The sequence below is a fragment of the Myotis lucifugus genome, unplaced genomic scaffold (assembly GCF_000147115.1).
Source record: "Myotis lucifugus unplaced genomic scaffold, Myoluc2.0 scaffold_0, whole genome shotgun sequence".
NCBI classification, from domain to species: Eukaryota; Metazoa; Chordata; class Mammalia; order Chiroptera; family Vespertilionidae; genus Myotis; species Myotis lucifugus.
This window is the reverse complement of record NW_005871048.1, coordinates 36,973,912-36,997,768: the sequence shown is the minus strand read 5'-3', so window position 1 is coordinate 36,997,768 and position 23,857 is coordinate 36,973,912. Positions and strand designations below refer to the sequence as shown.

Sequence of the window (23,857 nt, the reverse complement as noted above, 5' to 3'; positions counted from 1 at the left end):
GGCAGCCTGGGTGAGGGGCTGATGGCTGCAGGCTGGCCACAGCCCCTTCAGGTGGGGGTCCCCACTGGGTGCCTGGCCAGCCTGGGTGAGGGGCTGAGGGCTGTTTTCAGGCTGGCCACACCCCCTTCAGAGTGGGGGGTCCTGTTGGGGTGCCTGGCCAGCATGGGTGAGGGGCTGATGGCTGTTTGCAGGCTGGCCACAGCCCCTTCAGGTGGGGGACCCTGCTGGGGTGCCTGGCCATCCTGGGTGAGAGGCTGATGGCTGTTTGCAGGCTGGCCAAGCCCCCCAGCAGGGACCCTCACCCCATGAGGGTGTGGCCATCCTGGGTGAGGGGCTGATGGCTGTTTGCAGGCTGGCCACAGCCCCCAGCCACCCAAGCTCCCAGTGGAGGCTGGCTGGAAGGAGGTATCTGGGATTTATTTAGCTTCTATAATTGAAACTTTGTTGCCTTTTGCGGAGGACACAGCCAGCCATAGCAGGTGGGAAGCTTTGCTTCCTCCATCGCTGGGGCAACCAAGCCTCCTGCTTGCTCCAGCTCCGTGGCCGCCGGCCGCTATCTTGGTTGGGTTAATTGCATATAGTCGCTCTGATTGGCTGGTGGGCATGGCTTGGGCATAGCGAAGGTATGATCAATTAGCATCTTTGTCTTTTATTAGTGTAGATTACTTTTATTTCTTTCTATTCAATTAGGGCAACATGTTTATTTTGAAATTATGGATGTACTCTCACCTATGAAGTTCAAGATCCAAAAGGCTCCTCTATATTTGTTGAGGACCCATACCATTATATGAGGGCTATAATTTTTAAGGGTTTTTCTTTGAGTTCTCCTCTGATGTCTTTAGCCCACGTCTTTCTAAATTTGTACACACAATGAGAAAACTCACAGTTTGTTGCTTCATGTTCTTTTTAAAGTACTGTTTTGAGGGCTGGAGGTGAGATTAGGAGCCATTCTGCGTCAGACTATTCAATTTATTTCTACATAAATAAACCTTTTCAAAGTTCTACTTTTTCTTTGTTTAAAGATCTACCCCTTTCCTCATGTATGGTGCTGGTGCATTTCTGGTTGCCATTCTTATTACTACTGTTTGATCATTCTGTTAGCTTGTGGGGATGAGTGTTACGATCCTGCTTCACTAGCCGCACCACCGGGAGTTGGTATGTGCGCACTTTGGATAGAGTGCTTTTCTTTTCCTTTGAAGAGACCATTCCAATACATATTTTCCTTAATTTAAAAAGCTGAATCCTTCAATTACTTTGTAATGAATTAAAATTTACTATAACTTTTCTAATCACAACTGCCTTCTTCTTATAGCTAATAAAGTGTGAGAGTCTACTCAGGGTCCATTATCACATCACTTGTGAAAATATTAGTTAATATTGACTGAGCAATGACAATGTGCCAGTCACTGTTTTAACAGCTTTACATTTATTATCTCATTAATCTCACAACAATCCTGTGAGTTAGATATTATCTTCATAGGAAACCGAGGTACAGAAAAGTTACCTACCAATTTGCCCCAAATAACATAACTAGTAAATTGCCAAGTAGGGATTTGCACCCTGGTTATCTAATATCAGCCCAAGAGGTTTATCCACTACTTTACTACCTCCCAAGTTTTTAGGGGCCTCCTTTCCCCTCAAGGACTAACTGCTTCACTCTAGGTTTTTTTATTACCACTTTCTCTTTACAGCCTACCACAAATACTCAATAAATATTTATTACTTAAATAAGTGAAAGACTTAACTGCTTATTTTCACTGCTTTGCCCCCATCTCTTTTAATCTACATTGTCCTTTTAGAAAAAAAAAAGGCAAACTAAAATCCCAAATACGGTTCTTGCTCATTTCTGAGTGGTTATAAGGTAACTGCACTCTACAGCTTAAAAACAACATTATACGCTTAATAGTTTTCACTTATACTTTCTAAGTGAGCTGATCAACGCTAAACAGAAATGCATGTAGCTCTTCTGAGTATTTCATGACCTTGCAATCACACTTGCATCGAAGGGAGAATTTATAGCAATAATCTGCAAGAATTGGGCACTCCTCTCTCCCACTCCAGCAGAGCAGCTCTATGCTCCAGGGCAGCTCAGGTCACCAATTACACACCCCTGCCAGCCCTGGAACCAGTGATGCACCAGATCTATTCAAGCTACCTGTGCTCCCATCAGAACTCACGGTTCTATCTCCTAGTTTGTCAGATTTCTGACACAAATTAACAGGAGGCCAAGTAGATTATATGTCCTAGGCAGCACACTTGATTTAGGGTGAAAGGTTGGTGATCTAATATGCTAACACAGAAAAAGTTCTTGTTCTTTCTTTCCCTTCATCTCTCTCTCTTAAATTAATTTAAAAAATTAAAAATGTTTTTTCAAAAAGTTTGATTCAGTTGGTAACTCAGTTGGATAGAGCATCATCCCAATATGCCACGGTTGCGGGTTCAATCTCTGGTCAAGGCATACACAAAAATCAATCAATGAATGCATGAATGAATGGGACAACAAATCGATGTTTCTCTCTCTCCCTAAAGTCAATTAAAAAATAAAAATAAAAAGTGATTACAGTTTCAGATTCTATGACAGGCTGATGGAGGAGGCATTATTTGAGATAGGCAAGCCTCTGGCCTCTCTTCCAATCACACCCCATAAATAACACTGAAGAATTTAGACACCAAAGCATGTAAGTAAATGCACAATGATACAACTGAGAGAAAAACACAATATTGAATTTTCAAATGAAAACAGTCCCATAATTTTAATAGTCTAAGGTAAAAAAAACAGCATGATAGAAACAGAATGATTGTGAAAATAAAAGTCTGTTAATGTAGACAATAATTCTTTATGGTAGAAATCTATGTATATAAACTAATTCAAAGTGGCAAAGAACCCTTATATATTACCGATGGAGAACAGTGCCAGAGAAAAATGTACACATAATTAAATGTGGGTAACTTGCAGAAGTAAATTGAGATGACACTGGTCTGAGTAGAGCAAATTAAAAAATATTTACAGAATGAAAAAGGTCAAATAAAAAATGCACATGTTAGAGGAGGAATTGTCCAAGACTAAGAATCTACTTCAATTCTTTGTATTTTAATAAAAACGATGCAATGGCATCATTTAAAAACTGAGTTAATATATTTTGAAAATTACTTACGTTGATGACTGATGAAGAAGTTGACAAATTTAAACCTTCAAGATCAGCTATCAGGCTTGGAGAAAGAGCTGGTGTGGGACGTGCAACTGGAACAGATACCGGGTTAACTGGAAGAAAAGGCCCAAATTAGCAAATGTGCATGAAAATTTAATTCATATTATTAAAAGCAACATTTTTATTTTGTTAGTAAGTCTAATTAAATTACATTGATTAATAAATTTATGGCAATGCTATTTAACATCTTGATGTAGTCAAGTTATTAACAAGTCATGGCAATTATTAGTCTTAGCTTTCAAAACATAATGGCAAATCCTATAACAAAATAAGGATATAAATATCTTGAGTAATAGTTTTTGAAAATTTTTATCACATAACATTATCACTAACATTTATCATCCAGCAACTTCACTAAAAGAAAAAGGTAAAGAAACATTTTTTCAAAGAAATAAAAATTAAAAAAAGAAACATTTTTTTTCAGACTAATATAAAGAATAACAATAGCTTTCAAGGGAGTTCTCCAGTTTAGTTAGAAGTCTTAAAAGGGTGTTTAAATACTTTCTCTATTTTATTCTCCACTGTAATAATAATAGAGACACAGGCTACCTAATTCCCTTCTAATCATACTTTCAGCAAAAGCTATGTGCTAGCTAGGGAGCACTTCCGGCGCCAGACGGTCACCATGAAGTCCGCAGCAAAAACCGCAAACGCCACTTCAACGCCGCAAGATCCTGCTTCCCCGCTCTCCAAGGAGCTGCGGCAGAAGTACAGCGTCCGCTCCATGCCCATTCGCAGAGACCACGAGGTCTTGGTGGTTCGAGGACACTACAAAGGTCAGCAAATCACAAGGTAGTGCAGGTGTACAGGAAGAAGTATGTCATCTACATCGAGCGGGTGCACTGTGAGAAGGCTAATGGCACAACTGTACACGTGGGCATTCACCCGATCAAGGTGGTTATCACTGGCTAAAACTGGACAAAGATCGGAAAAAATTTTTTGAACACAAAGCCAAACCTAGACAAGTTGGAAAAGAGAAAAGCAAATATAAGAACTTACTGAAAAAAAAATGCAGGAATAAATATAACCTGTGGTGCAGCCAAAGCTTAGCTGTAGGTTTTTAGCCTGGTGTGTATTCCTTTGAAACTTTTCAAGGTGTCTCTGGAATATTTCTTCCCTTCCTGGTTTGTTATTGATATATGGCTCTGTAAATCTATTGTTGTCGTTTTGATTAATTTTATAAATAAAAATTGGAACGATTTCTTTAAAAAAGGCTATGTGCTAGTACTAGAGATCAGATACCTGAAAGTTTGAAAATTTTTAAAAAATGCAAATCTGATCATGTTACTTCTCTCAAGACTCTTTTTAAAAAAAAATATATTTTATTGATTTTTCACAGAGAGGAAGGGAGAGGGATAGAGAGTTGGAAACATCGATGAGAGAGAAACATCGATCAGCTGCCTCTTGCACACCTCCCACTGGGGATGTGCCCGCAACCAAGGTACATGTCCTTAGTCGGAATCAAACCTGGGACCTTTCAGTCCGCAGGCCGACGCTCCATCCACTGAGCCAAACCGGTTAGGGCCCTCCTTAAGACTCTTGAAAAGCTCACAATTGCCTGCAAAAGTCCAAATCTTTACGTGCACAAGGTGCTCTATGATCTAGGCTCAGCATTATCCAATTGGACTTTCTGTGATGATGGAAATGTTTTGTACCTGAGCTGTCCAATGTGATGGCCAGAGGCAAATACACCTAAGGCGCTCTTGAAATGTTGCTATAATGACTAAAGAACTGCATTTTTATTTTTAATCAATTTAAATTTTAGTAGCTATGTATGGCCAGTGGCCACTAAATTGGAAAGCACAGGTCTAGCTTACCTCCAATTTTATCAGCTGCTATCAAATATTTTCCAAGATCTTATTTCATATCTTTGAGCCTTTTATTTTTTATTTCCTTTGCCTAGAAGGTTCTTCTCTGCCTTGTTCACTTTGCAACTTCTACCCATTAAGATACCACTTAGAGGGAAAGTACAACCTGACTCACCTAAACACAGCTTATATGTGCCTTCCTTATTACATAGAAATGTGTGGACATCCTTCTACAACCATATTTCTCTCATAATACAAATTTGTCTTTATATGTTTTTATTTCCACTAGTCTGTATAAGCAGACTTTTTTTTAGTACTAAGTAACTGCTCAACTGTTTGCTGAGTGAAATAAATGAAAACGTGAAAAAAGTTTTAGCTTCCTTCAAATTCTCACTCCAAAATAATACTATAAAGTAACATTTACTTAATTTGACATCATTTTTCAAAGCATCATTTTCTCATTTTAGTCTCACAATATCCCATAAATTAGACAGGACAAATATTAATTCATAAAGTTAGCAATAAATATTTCTTGAATGAGAGCAAGGGAGAGACAGCGTTCAAATTATGGTTCAAGATATGTTCCCTGTCTTCAAATAACTGAACATCTAATTAATAAAAAAGATACACATGCTTGATGTAAAAAAATAAAAGTAACTGTACAGTCCATATGATATTGCCAAAAGAAGAAAAATTTCAACCGAAATCTTAAATAAAATCTCAACATATACAATAGAAAAAGCAGAGTGGAGATTGGGTGAAGGAGAAATGGAGCCCTTGCTTTCTCATTTGCACTCCTTTGCTGTGCCCGAAGCGCTGCTACAAATCCTCAGGCTTCCTTAGACATATGTTGAAAACCACTGTACAGTTAAGCAAGTGCCATGGGGAGTTGGAAAGAAAAAAAAAGGATCAATGGGGATATGGTGGTAAGAGAAGGCTTCATGAATAGGAGGGAATGAAGTCTAGTTTTTCAGTAATATAGTATCTGAATAAGAGGAAAGAAAGAAATTGGTTAATTACTGGGTAAGAAAATGTAAACAAAGGCTGAGAGGTAGAAAATTGGAAAGCTAAGAGGGTTGGATTTATCTTGTACACTAAAGGGAACAGTTAAAAATCTACCAAAAAGAGGATATCAAGTGGTAGTATAAGGAACAGACTGAAGAAAAAGCATTTAGGTTGGAGTGAGGAAGAATTTACAATAGTTTCGGCAAGATGTGAAAAGGACTGAAGTAAGATAATGGCAGTGAGAAGACAGAAAAGACATTTAGACTAAAGAAATTGTAAACTGAGGCATAAGGAGATCGAGGCTTGCCAAGGTCATAAAACAAGTGAATGTAGAACCACAGTAGGACTAGAAACGGGTTCTTCTAACTTGGATCAAAATATGTTGCCTTTCCAAGCAGCAGGTAACTTTTCTGGTGGATTCTAAATGCATGTTTGTCCGTCCACCCATCCATCCAACCATCCATCTAAAATATTACATGCCCATGTTTAATAATAAAAAGTGAGTTAAGAAAGCCTCTCATTTCAACTACGGCTCAGCTAAAGACTTAGGAAAAAGGTATCAAAGACTAGAGAGGAAAATTCATATCACAAACAAGTTTGACTCTTAAAGATAGGCTTTTAATATCATTTTAGAAGGTAGAGGCTCTGGTATTAAGGAAATAATAGCACATCTGTTAACAGGTCTGGCAAGATGAAAGCTGACACTGAAAGTTTATCCTAAATTGGATTCTGAGGCCAGCTGACTATGCTGAAGTATTTAATTAATGTGTAAAAAACAAAATGACTCTATGCAGTTTGTTTTAAAATAACATGGCATAGAAATTAAAATGAGATACCATTTCCACCTATCATATTGGCAAAGGCAATTTTTAAATAACACAAATTTCAGCAAAGGTAAGGGTATAAGGAATCTGGCACTCTCATACTAATACTGTATAAGGTCGTATAAGCTTTGTGGAAGGCAATTTTACCAACAAAATTCTTTAAAGTGTTTGTCCCAGCAATTCTACTCCTGGAAATTTATCTTAAGGAAACAGTCATGGAGATAATGCAATAATATACTTATGGTGATGTGTATTGCTTCACTGATTATGATAGCAAAAAATGGAAACACGTTACATGTGTAACAATAGTAAACCTGTTAAAGAGAATTTATTACAACAATATAAAGAATAACCATGCAGTCATTAAAAATAAGGTTGTTAAAGAATATTTATGGCCTGGAAAGGAATGTGTATGATAAACAGAGAAAGAAGCAAATAACAAAACAGTATGTCAGTATGATTCAATCTGGGGGAAGAGGGATTTGAAAAGAACTTGAACTGATTGTCAGAATGTAAACCCAGGTATTTGGATTAAAACCCATTTTTTATTTTCTTTCTTTTTTTTAAATAAGAAATTAAAATATTTTTGGTAGCATACAGGGCTTTTGCCAGTTCCATTAAGTTCAGAGGGGAAAAAAACCTCTACAAAAAGTTTTTTTCTTTATTAAAGTATATTTAATAAAATAATTATAATTATTTTTCTGATCAAAGTTTTGCTTTAAAATTTAAGAAGTAAAACTTTCACATATAATAATTTAATGTGAAGTCATTTAACTGGTTGGCATCTTTGTTGGCATCATCTCTGTCCATCATAGCTCACCCTTACATATGCTTATCACGTGCCAAGCACAGCTTTAAGTGCTTTTACATTTATCAACTAATTTAATCCTACTAATGCTTCTAAAAAAGTATTGCTATTTTCCCAATTTTATAGATAAAGCAACTAAAGTACAAGAGATTAAATAACATGCCCAAAGTTACATAGCTAGTAAGTAATAGAACTGGGATTTGAACTCAGTCTACTAGCCCCATTGTCCTCTTAGCCACTCCACGCTACTGCCTGTACTGCAATTTACTCAACAATATGATATCACATATCAGAAGGCATATCTGAAGCATGATTACTGTCGGGTGATATAAATTTTTAAAAGTCTTCACAATTAGTTAGTTGTAGTAATAGTGTAATTACATAGGTTTACATTTCCTATAAAAGAGCACCAGAATATGACTGCTGCTTGATCATCCTATTGAGATGACATGGTATGGGGTACTAAAAAATATTTTAATTTACATAAACATAAAATATGACTGGAAAAGAGAAGGCATATTGCTACTTCTAAGCCTAATCTATCATAAGGCCATACATTACCTCAGCATAAATATTTTCTAATGTATTATCAACTAACCTCATGAAATAGTCATGTAATTTCATAACCTAAAGGAACTGTAGAAATTATCAGCCATTTATTTTTTACTTTACAAATGAATAAAATGAGACACAAATTAACTCAATTGATTAAAGGGCTCTGATTTCTAACAGAGTAAGGAAATATCAAGTTACTTATTCAAACCACAGAATTGTTTTTAGTAGCCAGTCCATTGCTAGGGTTGCTAAGTACACTTCCTCAGAGAGAAACAATGATTACTTCAGGCACCAGAGAGCTCTTACTCTTCCTTGCAGTTACTTCCCTTACTTTCTTCTCCTACCTCCAACTGCTTATTAATTCTTACACTCAGCTCAAGCATTGTGTTACATCTGGAAACTGCTAGGTGGGTTAGGTACCCCAATACCCAACAGCATTCTGGGCATATCTCTATCTCATTTGATTTATAATGTGTCAATCTAATGGCCACTTTATGTGTTTCACCTATGACATTCTGAGAGTTCCTTGGGTAGGGACAATGTTGTATCCATTTAGAAACTCCAGCATGTAGCAGATTACCTAGATCATAGCAAGTGTTTATTTAATAAATGTTTTCTGAATGAAGACATAGATAAATTCAGTACTTGCAGTTTTCCTGGTATGTAGTGTGTAACGAACAAATAACCTCTGTGGATTATGATGTGCCTCTTATATGAAACAAGACGCCCCCCTTTTAAATTCCTTTAAAAAAAATTTTTTTTTATTGATTTCAGAGAGGAAGGGAGAAGGAGAGACAGAAACATCAATGATGAGAGAGAATCACTGACTGGCTGCCTCCTGCACACCCCCCACTGGGAATCAAGCCCGCAACCTGGGCATGTGCCCTTGACCAGAATCAAACCCAGGACCCTTCAGTCTGCAGGTCAATGCTCTATCCCTGAGCTAAACCTGCTAGGGCTCTGCCCCCCTTTCAAAACTAATCAAATTCTCACAGCTTAGAACTTATGCAAATGGAGAATAACTTTTTAATTTTTGATCAACAAACTGCTTGCCATGGACAATGGAGAACTAATATATGCAGGCTAATAAGTAGTATAAAATGAAGTCAATATTTTAAGAGCCATTATCAATAATGCTTTTCTCCCATAACACTCCACTTGTCTGTATCTGTAAGTGCAGATCATACTTCTGCCACAAGCCTTTGTAGCTTTTTGTTTTCCTCCTCATTTTGTTACTATACTTTGCAACTCTATTATATCTCTTATATAAGTTGTTACCTGTTCAGGTATCTGGATCCCTGACTACACCTGTAAGATAAATTCCTAGAAAAGAATTGCTAGGTCAAAATTGGTAGGTGTATACAATTTAAATTTTAATAGATATTGTTAAAATGACTCCAAAAAGCTACACCTATTTATATGCCTATCAAAACATATGGAGAATGCCGGTTTCTCTAAACCTTTGCAATAATGGATGTTGCTTTAAAATCTTCGCCAATAGGTAAAAAATGATGTAAACTTTAAAATCTTCATCAATACATGAAAAATTATCCAAATTTGGCTCCAATTTTATTTTAATTTCTCTATATTAAGTATGTCTCTGTATCATATATTTTGATTTCCCTATATTAAGGAATTTGTCATGAAACAGTCCAGGTAAATGATATAAATACAACAGTTTTATGTTCTGTTTATAAGAATGAAACAACCTACAAACATAACTCACCTCTAGCACGGGAAAACTATATTGAAAAATGATAGTAGTTTAATATTCATTAAGTCTTACTTGTTACTCTTGTAGTGCAAAATATACCTACCAACAAAGTCAATTCCACTATCTCTTTCTCACAACAAAGGAGAAGATGGGTATACATCTTTGCACACCTGGGTTAGTATATTTGTATGATTCTAAGTTCTTAGGAGTGGGTGTGCTGAGACAAAGAATTTTTTGCAGTTAAAATACTGATAGGTATAGCCATACTGGCCTCCAAAAGCTTTTTGTACATAATTCTGTTTCCATCAAAAGTGTGGCAAGTGGAAGATGGTGGTGTACTTTACATTTGTAATTACTTTCCTAATTCCCTACCTCCTTAAGTTAAATGTTTCAATCCCCACAGTCAACATTTAACAATGTAGGAAGTTGTAAAATATAGATAATTATTTACTAAAACAAGCATAAATTACTAAAGCAAAAGATCTTAAAAATAATTTGTGCACTTTTGTCTGAACAATTATATTTATTCAAGTAATACATAGATTAGATTAAAAGATACTAAAAAAACCAATTTCTAAAATTTTCTTGCTATGTGTATCTATAATTTTTTTATAATAGATGTTAATATACTTTGAGACATGTAAATGAAAGGTACTCCAAAAATAAAACATGTCACTAAACACAGAAGAAAAAATTTTAATTTTAATACTTACAATCATCTAGATCAAGAAGTGAAACATCTCTGGTAATAAGATTTCTATCTTGCTTTATTTTTGTTTCTTTCTCCTATAAAATAAGAAATACATAATTTATTGCATGTTCTATTTAAAAAACCTATGAGGTAGTCCTTTATGTTTTAAAACAAACATTTTCCTCTGCATAATCTTATAAGAAAAACAAACTTCTATGTAGGTACACAAAATGGTTGTTCTGAATCAAAATTTTTATTTTGGTTAGCATACGGTATTTCTTAACCACCATGCAAACTGTTAATTATTTTAAAATATTTTGTGTTTAAAGATTATAAAGAACCTTCAAAAGAAAACTTAAAGGGAAATAATTATTTTATAATCTGACAACGTTTTGCTAACATAAAAAATGTAATGTGGCCCTGGCCAGGTTGCTCAGTTGGTTAGATTGTTGCTCCAATATGCCAAGGTTGAGGGTTTGATCTCCGGTAAAAGCACATAGAAGGAGAAACCAACAAATCCATAAGTATAACAACAGGTCAGTTTCTCTCTCTTCCTTCCTCTCTCTTTCTAAAAAAAAGAAAAAAGTAATGTGGCTCTTTGTTAGAAAGAGTACAAATATTCTTGAAAATAATTTTTAAGCAAGTTGATTTAAGAAAAAAACAAACAATATATGAGATGGTCAATGGCATGTGATAGATTAGCCTTGCTGAGATGTAGTTTGTGACATACATTGTACCAGGTACTTAATATTTCAACACTGGGTTGGTTGTGTCAGACTTCTTTTGCCAAAGGTATTCATTAAAATCTATAAATGGGCCTGACTGGACATTTTCAGGTTCCTGCTCTTTAGGATGAAAATAATTCACTAAGTTTCTTTACTGTTTTCCTTTGGGGAGAGTAAGTATTTCAAAACATACCTGCACATAATTAGGGCTTCTTCTACCTCAGATTTGCTTATTCAGTCTACTATATTTTTGAAACTTGGATAACCATGGACTAGAAAAGTGTCTCTAAGCCTGAGGTATACATAGTTTGCTTAGAGATTCAGAAAAAAATGTGTAATCTTTTAAAAAAAATTACGTGCAGTACGGAGTAGCATCATCAACAATTAAAGACAAACAAAGATTAGGGTGTTAAATAGATGTATTTGAATCAAGGTCAGCACTTATCTTTATAATGTTTACCTTCTTTTTGCATTAAATCTTCTCAAATTAAAGGCCAAAACTTAAGTTTTTGCTAAATTGTTTTGTTCATTCATTCATTCATTCGTTAATATATATAGAATTTTTAATATGTATCAGATTCTGTGCTAAGCAATGGAAATAACACACCCAAAACAGACATAGTCCCTACTTCAGATAATTTATAATTTATCAAAGGAATTTATAGCTTATTGTATATGTAAATTATTACAAATATGTTTGAAGTATTTTTTCTAACCACAAAAATTTAGCAAGCTACTACTACACCATGCCTACGTGAACAAGAGCAATACACCAAATTTCATGTTAGGTAACATTTTAAGAAGATTTTAAGTTCTGTTTGTTTTTCCCCTACTGCCAATACTCAGAAAAAAATATTTTCAAGACTCACACAATAATACATATTAAAACACTAAATAAAAACATCAGCATTGATTTTTTTTTCAAGTTAATTATTTCTGCCATCGAAAACTCCAAATCAACTAGATGGGTTTTAATTTTCATTAGTTATTATAAACAGCATTTACCCCTCTCTCCACACCTCAAATGAATAACAATTTCTAGGGCTAGGGGGAAAAAAAGAAGAAATATTAGTTTTGAAGCTGAAATGTAAAAGCTGTAAGTAACAAAAACAGGCTCAGAAAGCAAATGTCATCTCAACTACAATATCATCCTTGTGAAGAAAGAACATATAACAAGAAGAGCTTATCACCATGTGACTTATCAACATGCTATGCTGAGCACAATGGGTGTAGCTTCCTATAAGCTACAATGGTGCATGACTGTCTTTATGGAACTGTAACCTCCCTACCTGAAAAATTAGAAACCTTTCAAATTGAGATAAAGTTAAAGCTGCAGGCAAGTCTATACCTTATTTTCTACTTCACAGCTAAGAGTTTGTAACAATATCTATTAAATACACATCAGGTCACATACAACACAGGACAGAGCTGCATGTGAAATTGGTTTAAAACCTAAAACATAAAGAAAAAATGGCTCTCAAAAGGACAGAATTTCATTGACTTTCTGAGAACAGCAAATAACCAATGACTGAAATACAACATTAGCAACAGATAATGGTCATTTCTACTAAATTGAAAAAGCCTTGCATTTTGAATCAAGGCTATAAAAAGCTTCATGATGTGCTTGGCATTCCTCTCTTATGTTATATTTCATTTTTCATTTTAAAAAATCCATAGTAAGTTCAAAACATTTTCATACTTAAAGGATCTACTATAAAAATAAAAATCTGAATTCTAAACAAAGAAGTTAAGAGCCCTATTCCATCAAACATTTCTCCATTTGCAATTCATCTTGGTAATAGAGACAGAACCTGGGTAAATGCATATAGGACTTGAGGCAGGAGATTTTTCTTGCTCAATGCATAATTCATGTGCTCCGCCTGCAAAGTGTGTAAAATGAGAATTTCACACCGCAGCATGAGCCATGGAGCTGCAGAGAAAAGGCAGATGAAATCATATTTTACTGTGTGAATTTTATTCCTTACCCTCCCAATATTTATACAAAACCATCATTGACAAACCAAACACATTGACAGATCACCCACTGTTTCCATTGTGTTAGTACTTGAGAAGATATCAGGCAGAAACACAGATAATTTGTTTTTGTATATATTTTTTTAAATAGAGAATTAGGTTTTTAACAGCTGAGTGACTGTATTAGTCTTTTATAAGGACAACAGTAACTGATCTTAAAATCTCACTACAAAAATACCTAGTTATCAATTCATCACCCTCAAGTCCCCATTTTGTTTCTATGGTATTCGATTATACACCTCAACACATCAACATTCTCAAAATGAAATACAAAGTTACAGGGTTAAGAAACTAATTTTTATTTAATATATGTCATTTCAAATAATAAATAAAAGATCCTGAAAATTCTTATTAAACTCCAAATAATACAAACAAACTTATGTTTGTATTATGTCTGTAAATATATCTGTAAAGATTTTTTATGCATTATGCATGCTCATTTTCATGCTGATTTTTTTTTAAAAAAGCAAGTAGAGAAAAAAAGATCTTACACGACAAGCACCAAATATGCTCCCTAAAAGGAAACTATCGCAAAGAGGTTTGAAATTTAAACCACAGAACAGGTTAAGTATGTAGTTTGTTAAACCCATACCGTGCTGTGTAATCAACAAAAATTCAAGGCTAACTTTTAGCCTCACAGAGCAAGATATTTGCATGAAATATTTTCAATTAGAATTACCAATCAAGTACCATTTAAAGACTCTCTTGCCTTCAAATCATCTAACAATTTTGATTTAAAAAATCTGAGGCTCACACTTACACTGTGCTTTAAAACAAAAAAGTACATTATCAATAAATTAAGACTTCTTTGTAAGTTAAAAATTAGTCTAAACTGTTAAACAAATCTACCCTATTAAATTATATCTACTTCAATAAGAAAGCTTGCTTAATGGCCTTTACCAGGGGTCCTCAAACTACGGCCCGCGGGCCACATGCAAATATAAATATTGTATTTGTTCCCGTTTTGTTTTTTTACTTCAAAATAAGGTATGTGCAGTGTGCATAGGAATTTGTTCATAGTTTTCTTTAAACTATAGTCCGGCCCTCCAACAGTCTGAGGGACAGTGAACTGGCCCCCTGTTTAAAAAGTTTGAGGACCCCTGGCCTTTACTATTATTTAAAGATTTCAATTGAAGTCAAATAATATTTCTATTCTGGAGAACTTAAAACATCAACTAAACTGGGAAAGACATAAATTTAAAGAGGCAAAGCTTTGAATTTCAAGAGTAAAAACCAATATTCTACGATAATCACTTAAGTTATATAATTGCAACATAGATAAATACTTGTGAAAACACAAGTAAAACTTGTTTCCTACATTTCAAATAGGGTAGAAAATAGTTCAAATTCTTTTTTTTAATATATATATTTTGATTTTTTACAGAGAGGAAGGGAGAGGGATAGAGAGCCAGAAACATCGATGAGAGAGAAACATTGATCAGCTGCCTCCTGCACACTCCCTACTGGGTATGTGCCCGCAACCAAGGTACATGCCCTTGACTAGAATCGAACCCGGGACCCTTGAGTCCACAGGCCGACGCTCTATCCACTGAGCCAAACCAGTTAGGGCAGTTCTTTCCATTCTTATCCATAATCTATCTCAGACCAAATGCCAAAAATTTTTTTAACCCAATTATTTGGGGCAAAAGAATTATTTCATAAAAAGGACTAGACTCAAAATATTTCTCTATTATAGATATTTCACAAACAAACACTTAAAAATAAAAATGTGCTTGCCCATCAAAATAATTGTAACTGAAAACAAGATAACTTTCTTTGGTCATTACTGACAATATCTGATCTCAATTAAGGACATCTCTCAATAATACAAAGAGCCTGGCCAATGTGCCTTAGTGGTTTAGTGTCGACCCATGAACTAGGAGGTCACAGTTCAATTCCAGGTCAGAGCACATGCCTGGGTTGTGAGCTTGATCCCCAGTAGGGGGTGTGCGGGAGGTAGCTGATCATTGATATTTCTCTCTCTCCATCTCCCTTCCTCTTTCTGAAAAAATAAAATAAAATAAAAAATACGATCTTACAAACATAACACCAGAATGTACGACTATGGTTTTGCACCCTATGAATCTGCTGGGGCATGGTGTCAAATGACAAACACTTCAGGAACATAATTCAACAGAGATTCTTACCATTTGACTGTCCCTACACCATTCACATGAATAATACCCTCTCATCAATAATGGTTTTTATTCCATGCAGTCTTTCTCAACTACAAGTGGAGGGACCACCCTTTTATAAGGGGCCACTTTCTCCTCAGCTTGTATGTCCTATAATAAGAGAAGTGTAAGAGGAAGAACAAAGACATAGAAATGGAAAAGTATACAGCATGTTAAGAGAACAAAAAATATATTGGGATCCGAACACAGGGAACACAAAGGGGTTTAAGTCTAGAAAGAAGGTTTGGACATGTTAGTCTGAGGATTTACTGAACTTGAATGATAATGGAGCATCATTATAGGTAATGTGAGCATTAATCTGGCAGCTGCACAGAAGGACTGGGATTGGGGAAGCTCTGCAAATGACCAATGGCAATGGTCTATGAGTGAGGTAATAAAGAACTGATCTAGAATGGTGGTGGTAGAAAAAGAAGAAACAGGTATGAGAAACAACAAACAGAGCCTCTAAGACTTGGCAACTATATGAACATGTAGGATGAGGGGGGAATCAAAGACAATTCTGGGGTTACAGATCTGGGAGAAAAAAGTCTGGTACCAAATGGCAGAGCATGTGTCCTTCTGGCTATATCGATAGGTTTGGGAAACCAGTGGCTCCTGACAGATCTAAGAAATTGGCTTGAATTTGGGGGGAAATGTTATAGCTGTTGAAGGGACTTAGAAATATTATGGAAGACTTCAGATAAGTTTTAGTTAAAACTATAGGAGTGAATAGGTCTCACAATAGGAAAAATTGTAGAGAAAAAAAGACAAAACAAAATATTTCACATTAACTTTTATTTATTAATGTAATGTATTTTTAAATTAATTTTATTGGAGTGACACTGGTTAAAAAGATTATACATGTCTCAAGTGTACAATGCTATCATATATACAGATGATGTATCATACTATTTTTGAAAAATAATATATACTAAGCACTAACTTTGGGGCAATGTTCACACTTGGGTGTCACAAGGTGGTAAAAGTGAAGCAATCAAAAGACTGAAAGGTCAAAGAAGTCAAAAGAAAAAGGATGCAGAGTTTCAAGTAGTAGAGGAAGAGTCATGAAAGTTCCGAGAAGGATAATTACTGAGAGAAGGCCACTGGGTTGGGGGAAGATCATGGTTGACTTTTCAGAGCAGTATCTGTAAGAAGTGATAAAAGTGAAAACCAATTCCAAAGGGACTAAGAAATAATTAAGAGGCAGTTCATAGAGAATATCTAGATTATTTTTCTAAACTCTCATTGTCACACACTCTCACTGTCTCTGACTCTCTTCAACTCCCTCCTCCCTCTCTCTCTTTAAATGCTAGTAAAAACTTGAGTGCTTTGGTTAGCAGAGGAAGCATTATGGAAGAAAAAGACTAAAGGTGCAAAGGAAGCTGATGATTCTCAACAAAACAAGGCCAAAAGGAAGTAGGACTTATTCTTGGTTCAGTGGATAGGGTCACTTACTCAGAGCTATCAGTATTCAAAGAAAAATAAGGGTAAATGTGTTAGAGAGCAGAGAGTGGTAGGAGACACAGCATATGGCAGCTCAGTATTCTGCAGGAAGTGGATGAGATCACAAGCTGCAAGCTTTAAGGGGTCATCCCTGAATGTTGACTTATAAGTTGAATGGTATAAAAAGATGAAAAAAACATACAAAAGACATAAGAGTTATTAAAAAATGTTGGTTCCTTTTAGCATTGGTGTTCTATAATGCTAATATTGTTGCTCTCTCATGGAATTAATGTACAAGTAAAAATATGTTAATACTGCCCTGGCTAGTGTTTCCCATTGGTTAGAGCATCAACCCACACATTGAAGGGTTGCAGGTTCGACTACTGGTCAAGGGAACAGGGTTACAAGGTTCATTACCTGGCCCCAGTCGGGGTACATGTGGGAATCAACCAATCGATGTGTCTCTCTCATATCAATCTCTCTAAATATGTATCTCTCTCTCTCTCTCTCTCTCTCTCTCTCTCTCTCTCTCTCTCTCTCTCTCTCTTCCTCCTCCTTCTCTCCCCTGTCTCTATCTAAAAGCAATGGAAAAAATCCTCATGGGAGGATTTTTTTAAAAAGTTAACACTGATGTTTTATATTTATATAGTGCTTTACAATGATTTTCCACATTAGATTTTTTATAACAGCACCTGAAAGAAGTAAAGTAGGTATCAGCATTTCTACTTTATAGATGAGGAAACCGAAGGATAAAGATATTATTGCCCAACAAGTACAACACTATGCCTAACCCATAGGACCACCATATTCAAGGTACCTCAAGTTCTCATTTTCGTGCTCAGTATTCCCAAAACACACTGTCCAAATAAAAGAAATGAAAGAAAAAGAGTAAAAGTATAGGATCTAGTTTGGCTGCAGATTTAAATCTTATGAATTTTCAGAACTAAAATACTGTCATCCTAAATTAATGTAAAGCACCCACCATCTGCCTTTATTACTCATAATTTATAGCAGAAGCCACAACACTTGGTGCAAGAAGGACTCTTCTATAATTACAGAGTTGCCAATGATTAGAAAATTGGTATACTTGTAATTTCATGGTAGACTCCAAATCACTCAGAAAAAAGTAGAAAGAAAAAAATATGGGGTTCCAAGGTAGAAAATATTCTAACTAATAAATTAAAACAACCCATCGTGTCTGTCTATTACAGACAGGAAAAGGCATTCTATTATAGAGAAAGTAAGCTACATAAGCAAAACACATAGACATAAAACTATTAACAACATGAATAAAGCCTGAATTTCTCAAGAGTCTTGAATCATTGAAATACTTTGAAATTTTATAATGATATTCTACAGTAAAATATTTTCAATTATAAAGAAATTCAATCTGATCATTGATAGTCTTTAACAAACAAGAACCAAATTGAACTGCTGATCGGTGGTACCTCTGTGGCTTTTTAATGGGGTCCTAAACCCCTGCTTCCAATACTATACAGGCACTAATTTTTCAACTTTTACAAAACTTCATAAGATAACTTGTAATACATTAAACAATAAAGAATTTAAATTAAAAAGAAAAGAATAACTCATTTTAATTCCACCTGCTCGACATTCACTGATTTCTTGTTTGGTCATTTTTAAAAACACTGACTTCTTAATCTGGGTTATACTTACTGTTAATTTCTAAAGCCCCTTTATTTCATTTTAAATAACACCTTAAGCTTTTTGTAATTTAATATAAGTAGAAAATGAGAGGATATCAAACTCACTATGTAATAGGTTTTATACAAGGTCTGGTTAATAAACCTGTAAGATTTTATGTAAATTTTTGAAAAAAAATCTTAGATATATCTCTATATATAAAAGCCTAAGCGACCGTCCAACCATCTGACCGGTATCTATGATGTGCAATGGCCACCAGGGGGCAGACGCTCCAACCGGTAGCTATGATGCGCACTGACCACCAGGGGGCAGACGCTCAATGCAGGAGCCGCTGAGCTGTGGTGACTTGGCAGCTGAGGTAAACAGGTGACTCACCCGAAACCAGAGAGGAGGGAGCCTGATTCCGGGGTGCATCACCTGAGAACCACCCTCTTGCAATTCAGGACCCTTTGGGGGATGTCGGAGAGCCAGTTTCAACCCAATACCCACAGGCCAGGCTGAGGGACCACCTCTGCACGAATCCGTGCACCGGGCCTTTAGTATATAATATAGAGACAAGTTTTGAATATAAATTCAAATTTAAAATAGGTTTTACTATATGCAAGGATATTTAAAAGATGGTAAGACTAATATTAATTATAAACATGCTTATTCTTTAACAATAAATCTCTGAATAGAGGAGGGCAATTATATACTTCAATGGATTTATTTTCATCCTTGGCTACTCCGATGAGAAACTGATAAGTAGAAAACAAATAAATGGGGGGAAAACTATTATGTACAATATTTACTTTTGATTTCAAATATTCTTTTATTACATAAAAAGTATTTTTTATTTCTGAAAGATGTTTTATCAATAATAAATGTTGTCTTATTGAATTCTTCAGCAAAAAAAAATTGAATTCAATTTAAAAGATAAGACTTGACCATATTTTCAACATATAGAATGCAGTTTATTTTTTAAAAACCTCATTGAGCCCAGCTGGTGTGGCTCAGTGGTTGAGCATCGGACCATGAACCAGGAGGTCAAGGTTCCATTCCCGGTCAGGGCACATGCCTGGATTGCAGGCTCCATCCCCAGTAGGGGGCATGCAGAAGGCAGACAATTAATGATGTTTCTCTCTCATCAGTGTTTCTATCTTTTTATCCCTCTCTCTAAAATCAATTTAAACACACACACACACACACACACACACATAAAATTAATAAGTTTAAAAACAAAACAAAAATGCATTTGATGCATTTGAAGCCTACAATCAACATGATCCATTTATAGGAAGGGAGTAATAACTAAAGATCAGAAAGATATTTATTAGGTTTGAATTTTGTATTAATAACAGCATTTTTGCAATTTATACTTTTTTTTGCTGCTAAGCAGACAAGGTTAAAAATATATCAAAAAGTGTAACATTCTATTACATAAATGGTTCTTACCTTTGCTTTTAAATACATGGCTACTGAATTTTTATTAGTTAAGGAATGTATATCCTCTGATTAAAGCTTTGAAAATATTATCCAAAACACCTGATATTTTAAAAAAGGTTATTAGTCTCAATTTCATAGGCCACATTTACATTTATATTCCTTTGCTCAATACTATTTCTGCACTTCCTTTTACTTCCCCTTTAGCAAAGACTCCCTTGTCACATCCTAGCCAAGAACAACAAAGGCCATACTCATAACTACTGAGCTCTTTAATTTCATGGCAAATGATGAGGTTAAAAAAAATTTCTAACTTCTCTGCAGGGTTGAGTTATGAGGGAAGCAATTACCTAGAAAAAAATAATATAAAATTAGAGGTGCAGATGAATGAAGATAGTGTTTTAGTTGTCAGTGACAATATTCAATTCCTTTCTTAGATTCTTGGATTTTCTATAACACTATTTTCAGAAATATTTATTCTTAATTGGGAAAAGGCTATGAAAACATTTACTTTCAATTACAACAAATGTGTAACCTCTTACCTTGGTGACTTTTCTGGATTTAGATTCACTTTCTGATTTTGATTCAGATTCTGAAGAACTGTCTTCTATTGAACTAGATTCTCCACTGGAAGAACCTGAAGTTTCAGATTTTTCATTTTCCGTCTCCCCACCTTCAGAATCACTATGTAGAAGAATAAATTTTGAAATATCAACTTTAAATCCTTTATATAAACAAGTTTAAGTAGTTTGAAAAAATCAAATGACAAATGTTGCCATTTGTCCAGTTTGCCTATAAATCCTAACATTCACTAGAGAAGAGTATTTCACTGAGAACCACTTCTTTTTAGTATTTAAAAAGATGATGGACTGGCTGGTGTGGCTCAGTGATTGAGTGTCGACCTATGAACCAGGAGGTCATGGTTCGATTCCCCAGTCAGGGCACATGCCCAGGTTGTAGGCTTGATCCCCCAGTAGGGGGTGAGTAAGAGGCAGCTGATCAATGATTCTCCTCTCATCACTGATGTTTCTATCTCACTTCCTTCCTCTCTGAAATCAATAAAAATATATTTAAATAAATAGATAGATTGATAGACGATAATATGGTTTTAAAATCCCAGAATATAGTGAACTAATAATATAGGTTATAGTATCTACAATCAAATAAATTAGATCCCATTCAAAACTAATTATACCACATCACACAATCTCAAATGCAAAAGATCATAAAATAACCTAAAATTATATCCTAAATTGAAAAAACTAATAATTGAATGTTTGATTTACCAGGAATATATATTAAGTGCTAACAGTAATGACTTTAAAGATACTTAGGCTGATTTTAAAAAAGCTGTCTCAAATTATTAAGTGTTTGTTAATAAGTTTAAGTTATTTATACATGGACTTTTGCTAATATAGACTTGCATTTTATAAATTTTCTGTCCAAGAAAATTATTTACCTATGTTTCTAAATGTGACCCTAAAACATATCATATGAGAAAATGTTGCCCAGTTCAAAAGAGAATTCTTCTAATGCACTTAAGTCTTACTTTTAAAAAAGTAGGATAATTATTTTTTTTATATATATATTTTTATTGATTTTTTACAGAGAGGAAGGGAGAGAGATAGAGAGTTAGAAACATCGATGGGAGAGAAACATCGATCAGCCGCCTCCTGCACATCTCCTACTGGGGATGTGACCGCAACCCAGGTACATGCCCTTGACCGGAATCGAACCCGGGACCTTTCAGTCCGCAGGCTGATGCTCTATCCACTGAGCCAAACCGGTTTCGGCAAAAAGTAGGATAATTAAATATAAATTTTTAAAATACCAATTGATCAAATCTAAGTGCTGATGCCATTCATTCATTCACTTTGTTTCTCATTTAACACATATTTGATTGCCCACAAATAAATGGGGGGAAAACTATTAAGTACAATATTTGCTTTTGATTTCAAATATTCTTTTATTATATAAAAAGTATTTTTATTTCTGAAAGATGTTTTATCAGTAATAAATGTTTGCACTATTAGGTGCTGAGGATAACAATGGTTAGTAAGATACAGATGATCTCCACGTGCCTGCCTTACACAGTCTGCTGTCCCTGAAGACACAGAGAAGTAAGGTGCCATTGACAAGAAAATAAGGTAAGTAATAAAGTATAGTGTGCCATAAGAACATGTGGGGGGGGGGGGGCATCTAAACAAAGGTTGCTTTCCTGGGAGATGGCAAAGAAAGAATCTCAAGAACTTGAGGAATTTGCCCAAACCTATAGGTATTGCAGGCAAAGCCTGATGGCAACTGTGTAGCTTGGGTTCTTCACCCTGAGGGTTAATTAAAGCTCAATCTGGAGATTCCTTAAAAGATTCCAGCAAAGAAGATTTAGGAGAGCCTATATGATAAATTACTATTCTTCTTGTGTTTATGCAAATAATCAGGCCAAAATGAAGCTGGCTTTAATGCAGCAAATAAATTGGTCATAATTTGGCTCTTTGGTAAAAATGAGGATGATTTTAAGGGGAAAAACTATTTCAATAGAATCTGTAATACATAGTTGTGAATATTAGAATCTAATTTAGTTAGTTGTCTTCAAAATTTTGTCACCCATAAACTGAACTGAATTATGAATTTTTTTGTTTTCTTAATATTTGGCTATAACCTTCCAAACTAATGTTTCCTTTCTATCCCATCTTTTGACTTGGAATTATTGAGAACTAAAAATTTTGTTTCTGAGCTTTGTACTTGCAAATTATAGCCAAAGGACTTGATATAACCTTGAGAAATAGCCACAACAGCTCATTCATAATCATCATAACTGATGTTATGTAAACCATGCAGAATTTACATCACCAGAGATATTCACCAGAGATATTCAAATAAGATATGCAGATAAAGAGAATCTATCAGATTGTCACTGCTTGCTTTCATTCTAGAAAATAAAACAACTTTGAGACTTTACATCTAAAAATCTCAACTGACAGCCTTACAGACTTAGAAACTGGTTTGTAATTTGCTCTGGTCATTAACCTTTGTCTTTTTCCTTCTGTTTTCAGAGGCATACCTTTATTAAATACCCGACTGCTTGTTTACACAACATCGGTCTCACTTTGGGAGCCCAGCTGCATCACTCTCTTCTGAACTGAGACCCAACAATTTCACTGAACTGACTTAGTATCAGGACTACATGATTAAGTTAATGAAATATGGAGCAATCTACCAACTTTGATTCTGGATATAACAATTAGATATTAAGACGATGATGCTTCGGGGATTCTGGACCATCACTACTTCGTAAGAATCAGCTAACAGACTGTTCCAGTCTGGGATCCCATTCCCTTGTCTCACTTAGATCAGGCAGGAAAAGATTTCCGTACCCTATATGTGCAGGACTACAGCCCTTGTAAGCAGGAAACAGTTACTGAAGACCAACTGACCTCCCTCAGCAACCTTAACAGATTTCAGGGATAGACCTCTCTGAGAAAGAAATGAGACAGGCCAATAAGCCAGGACAAGCAGAATAGGGAAACCGAGACAGTTAAATGGACAAACAGCTTACAGCCATCTGGTAAATCAAGGACACTTAGTGCTAATGGACCAAAGGGAAGATAACAGAAATCCAATTAGTGCCATTTGTGCCCATCATACCCAAGAACAGATGAAGTCACTGGGAATAAATCTCATTTTGGCACATCAGCATAAAGCTGATGAATATCCTATTGAGATCCTCCCCCAAGATCTCCCCTAAATTCCCAGTCTTTAAAACCCTCAAGGCAAAGAGCC

General features: G+C 35.2%; 1 protein-coding gene across 6 annotated transcripts in view; it reads right to left on the bottom strand.

The window, feature by feature from the left end:
• Positions 1-23,857, bottom strand: part of AP3B1 (adaptor related protein complex 3 beta 1 subunit) — a 193,205-nt gene that overhangs the window by 62,566 nt on the left and 106,782 nt on the right. For all 6 annotated transcript variants that reach the window (XM_006081292.3, XM_023750477.1, XM_023750479.1 and 3 more), the window contains 3 exons: positions 20,620-20,761; positions 10,637-10,709; positions 3,156-3,262 (listed from right to left, as the gene is read on the bottom strand). In XM_006081292.3, coding sequence (XP_006081354.1) covers positions 3,156-3,262; positions 10,637-10,709; positions 20,620-20,761 — 322 coding nt within the window. The remainder of the gene's footprint in view (positions 1-3,155; positions 3,263-10,636; positions 10,710-20,619; positions 20,762-23,857) is intronic.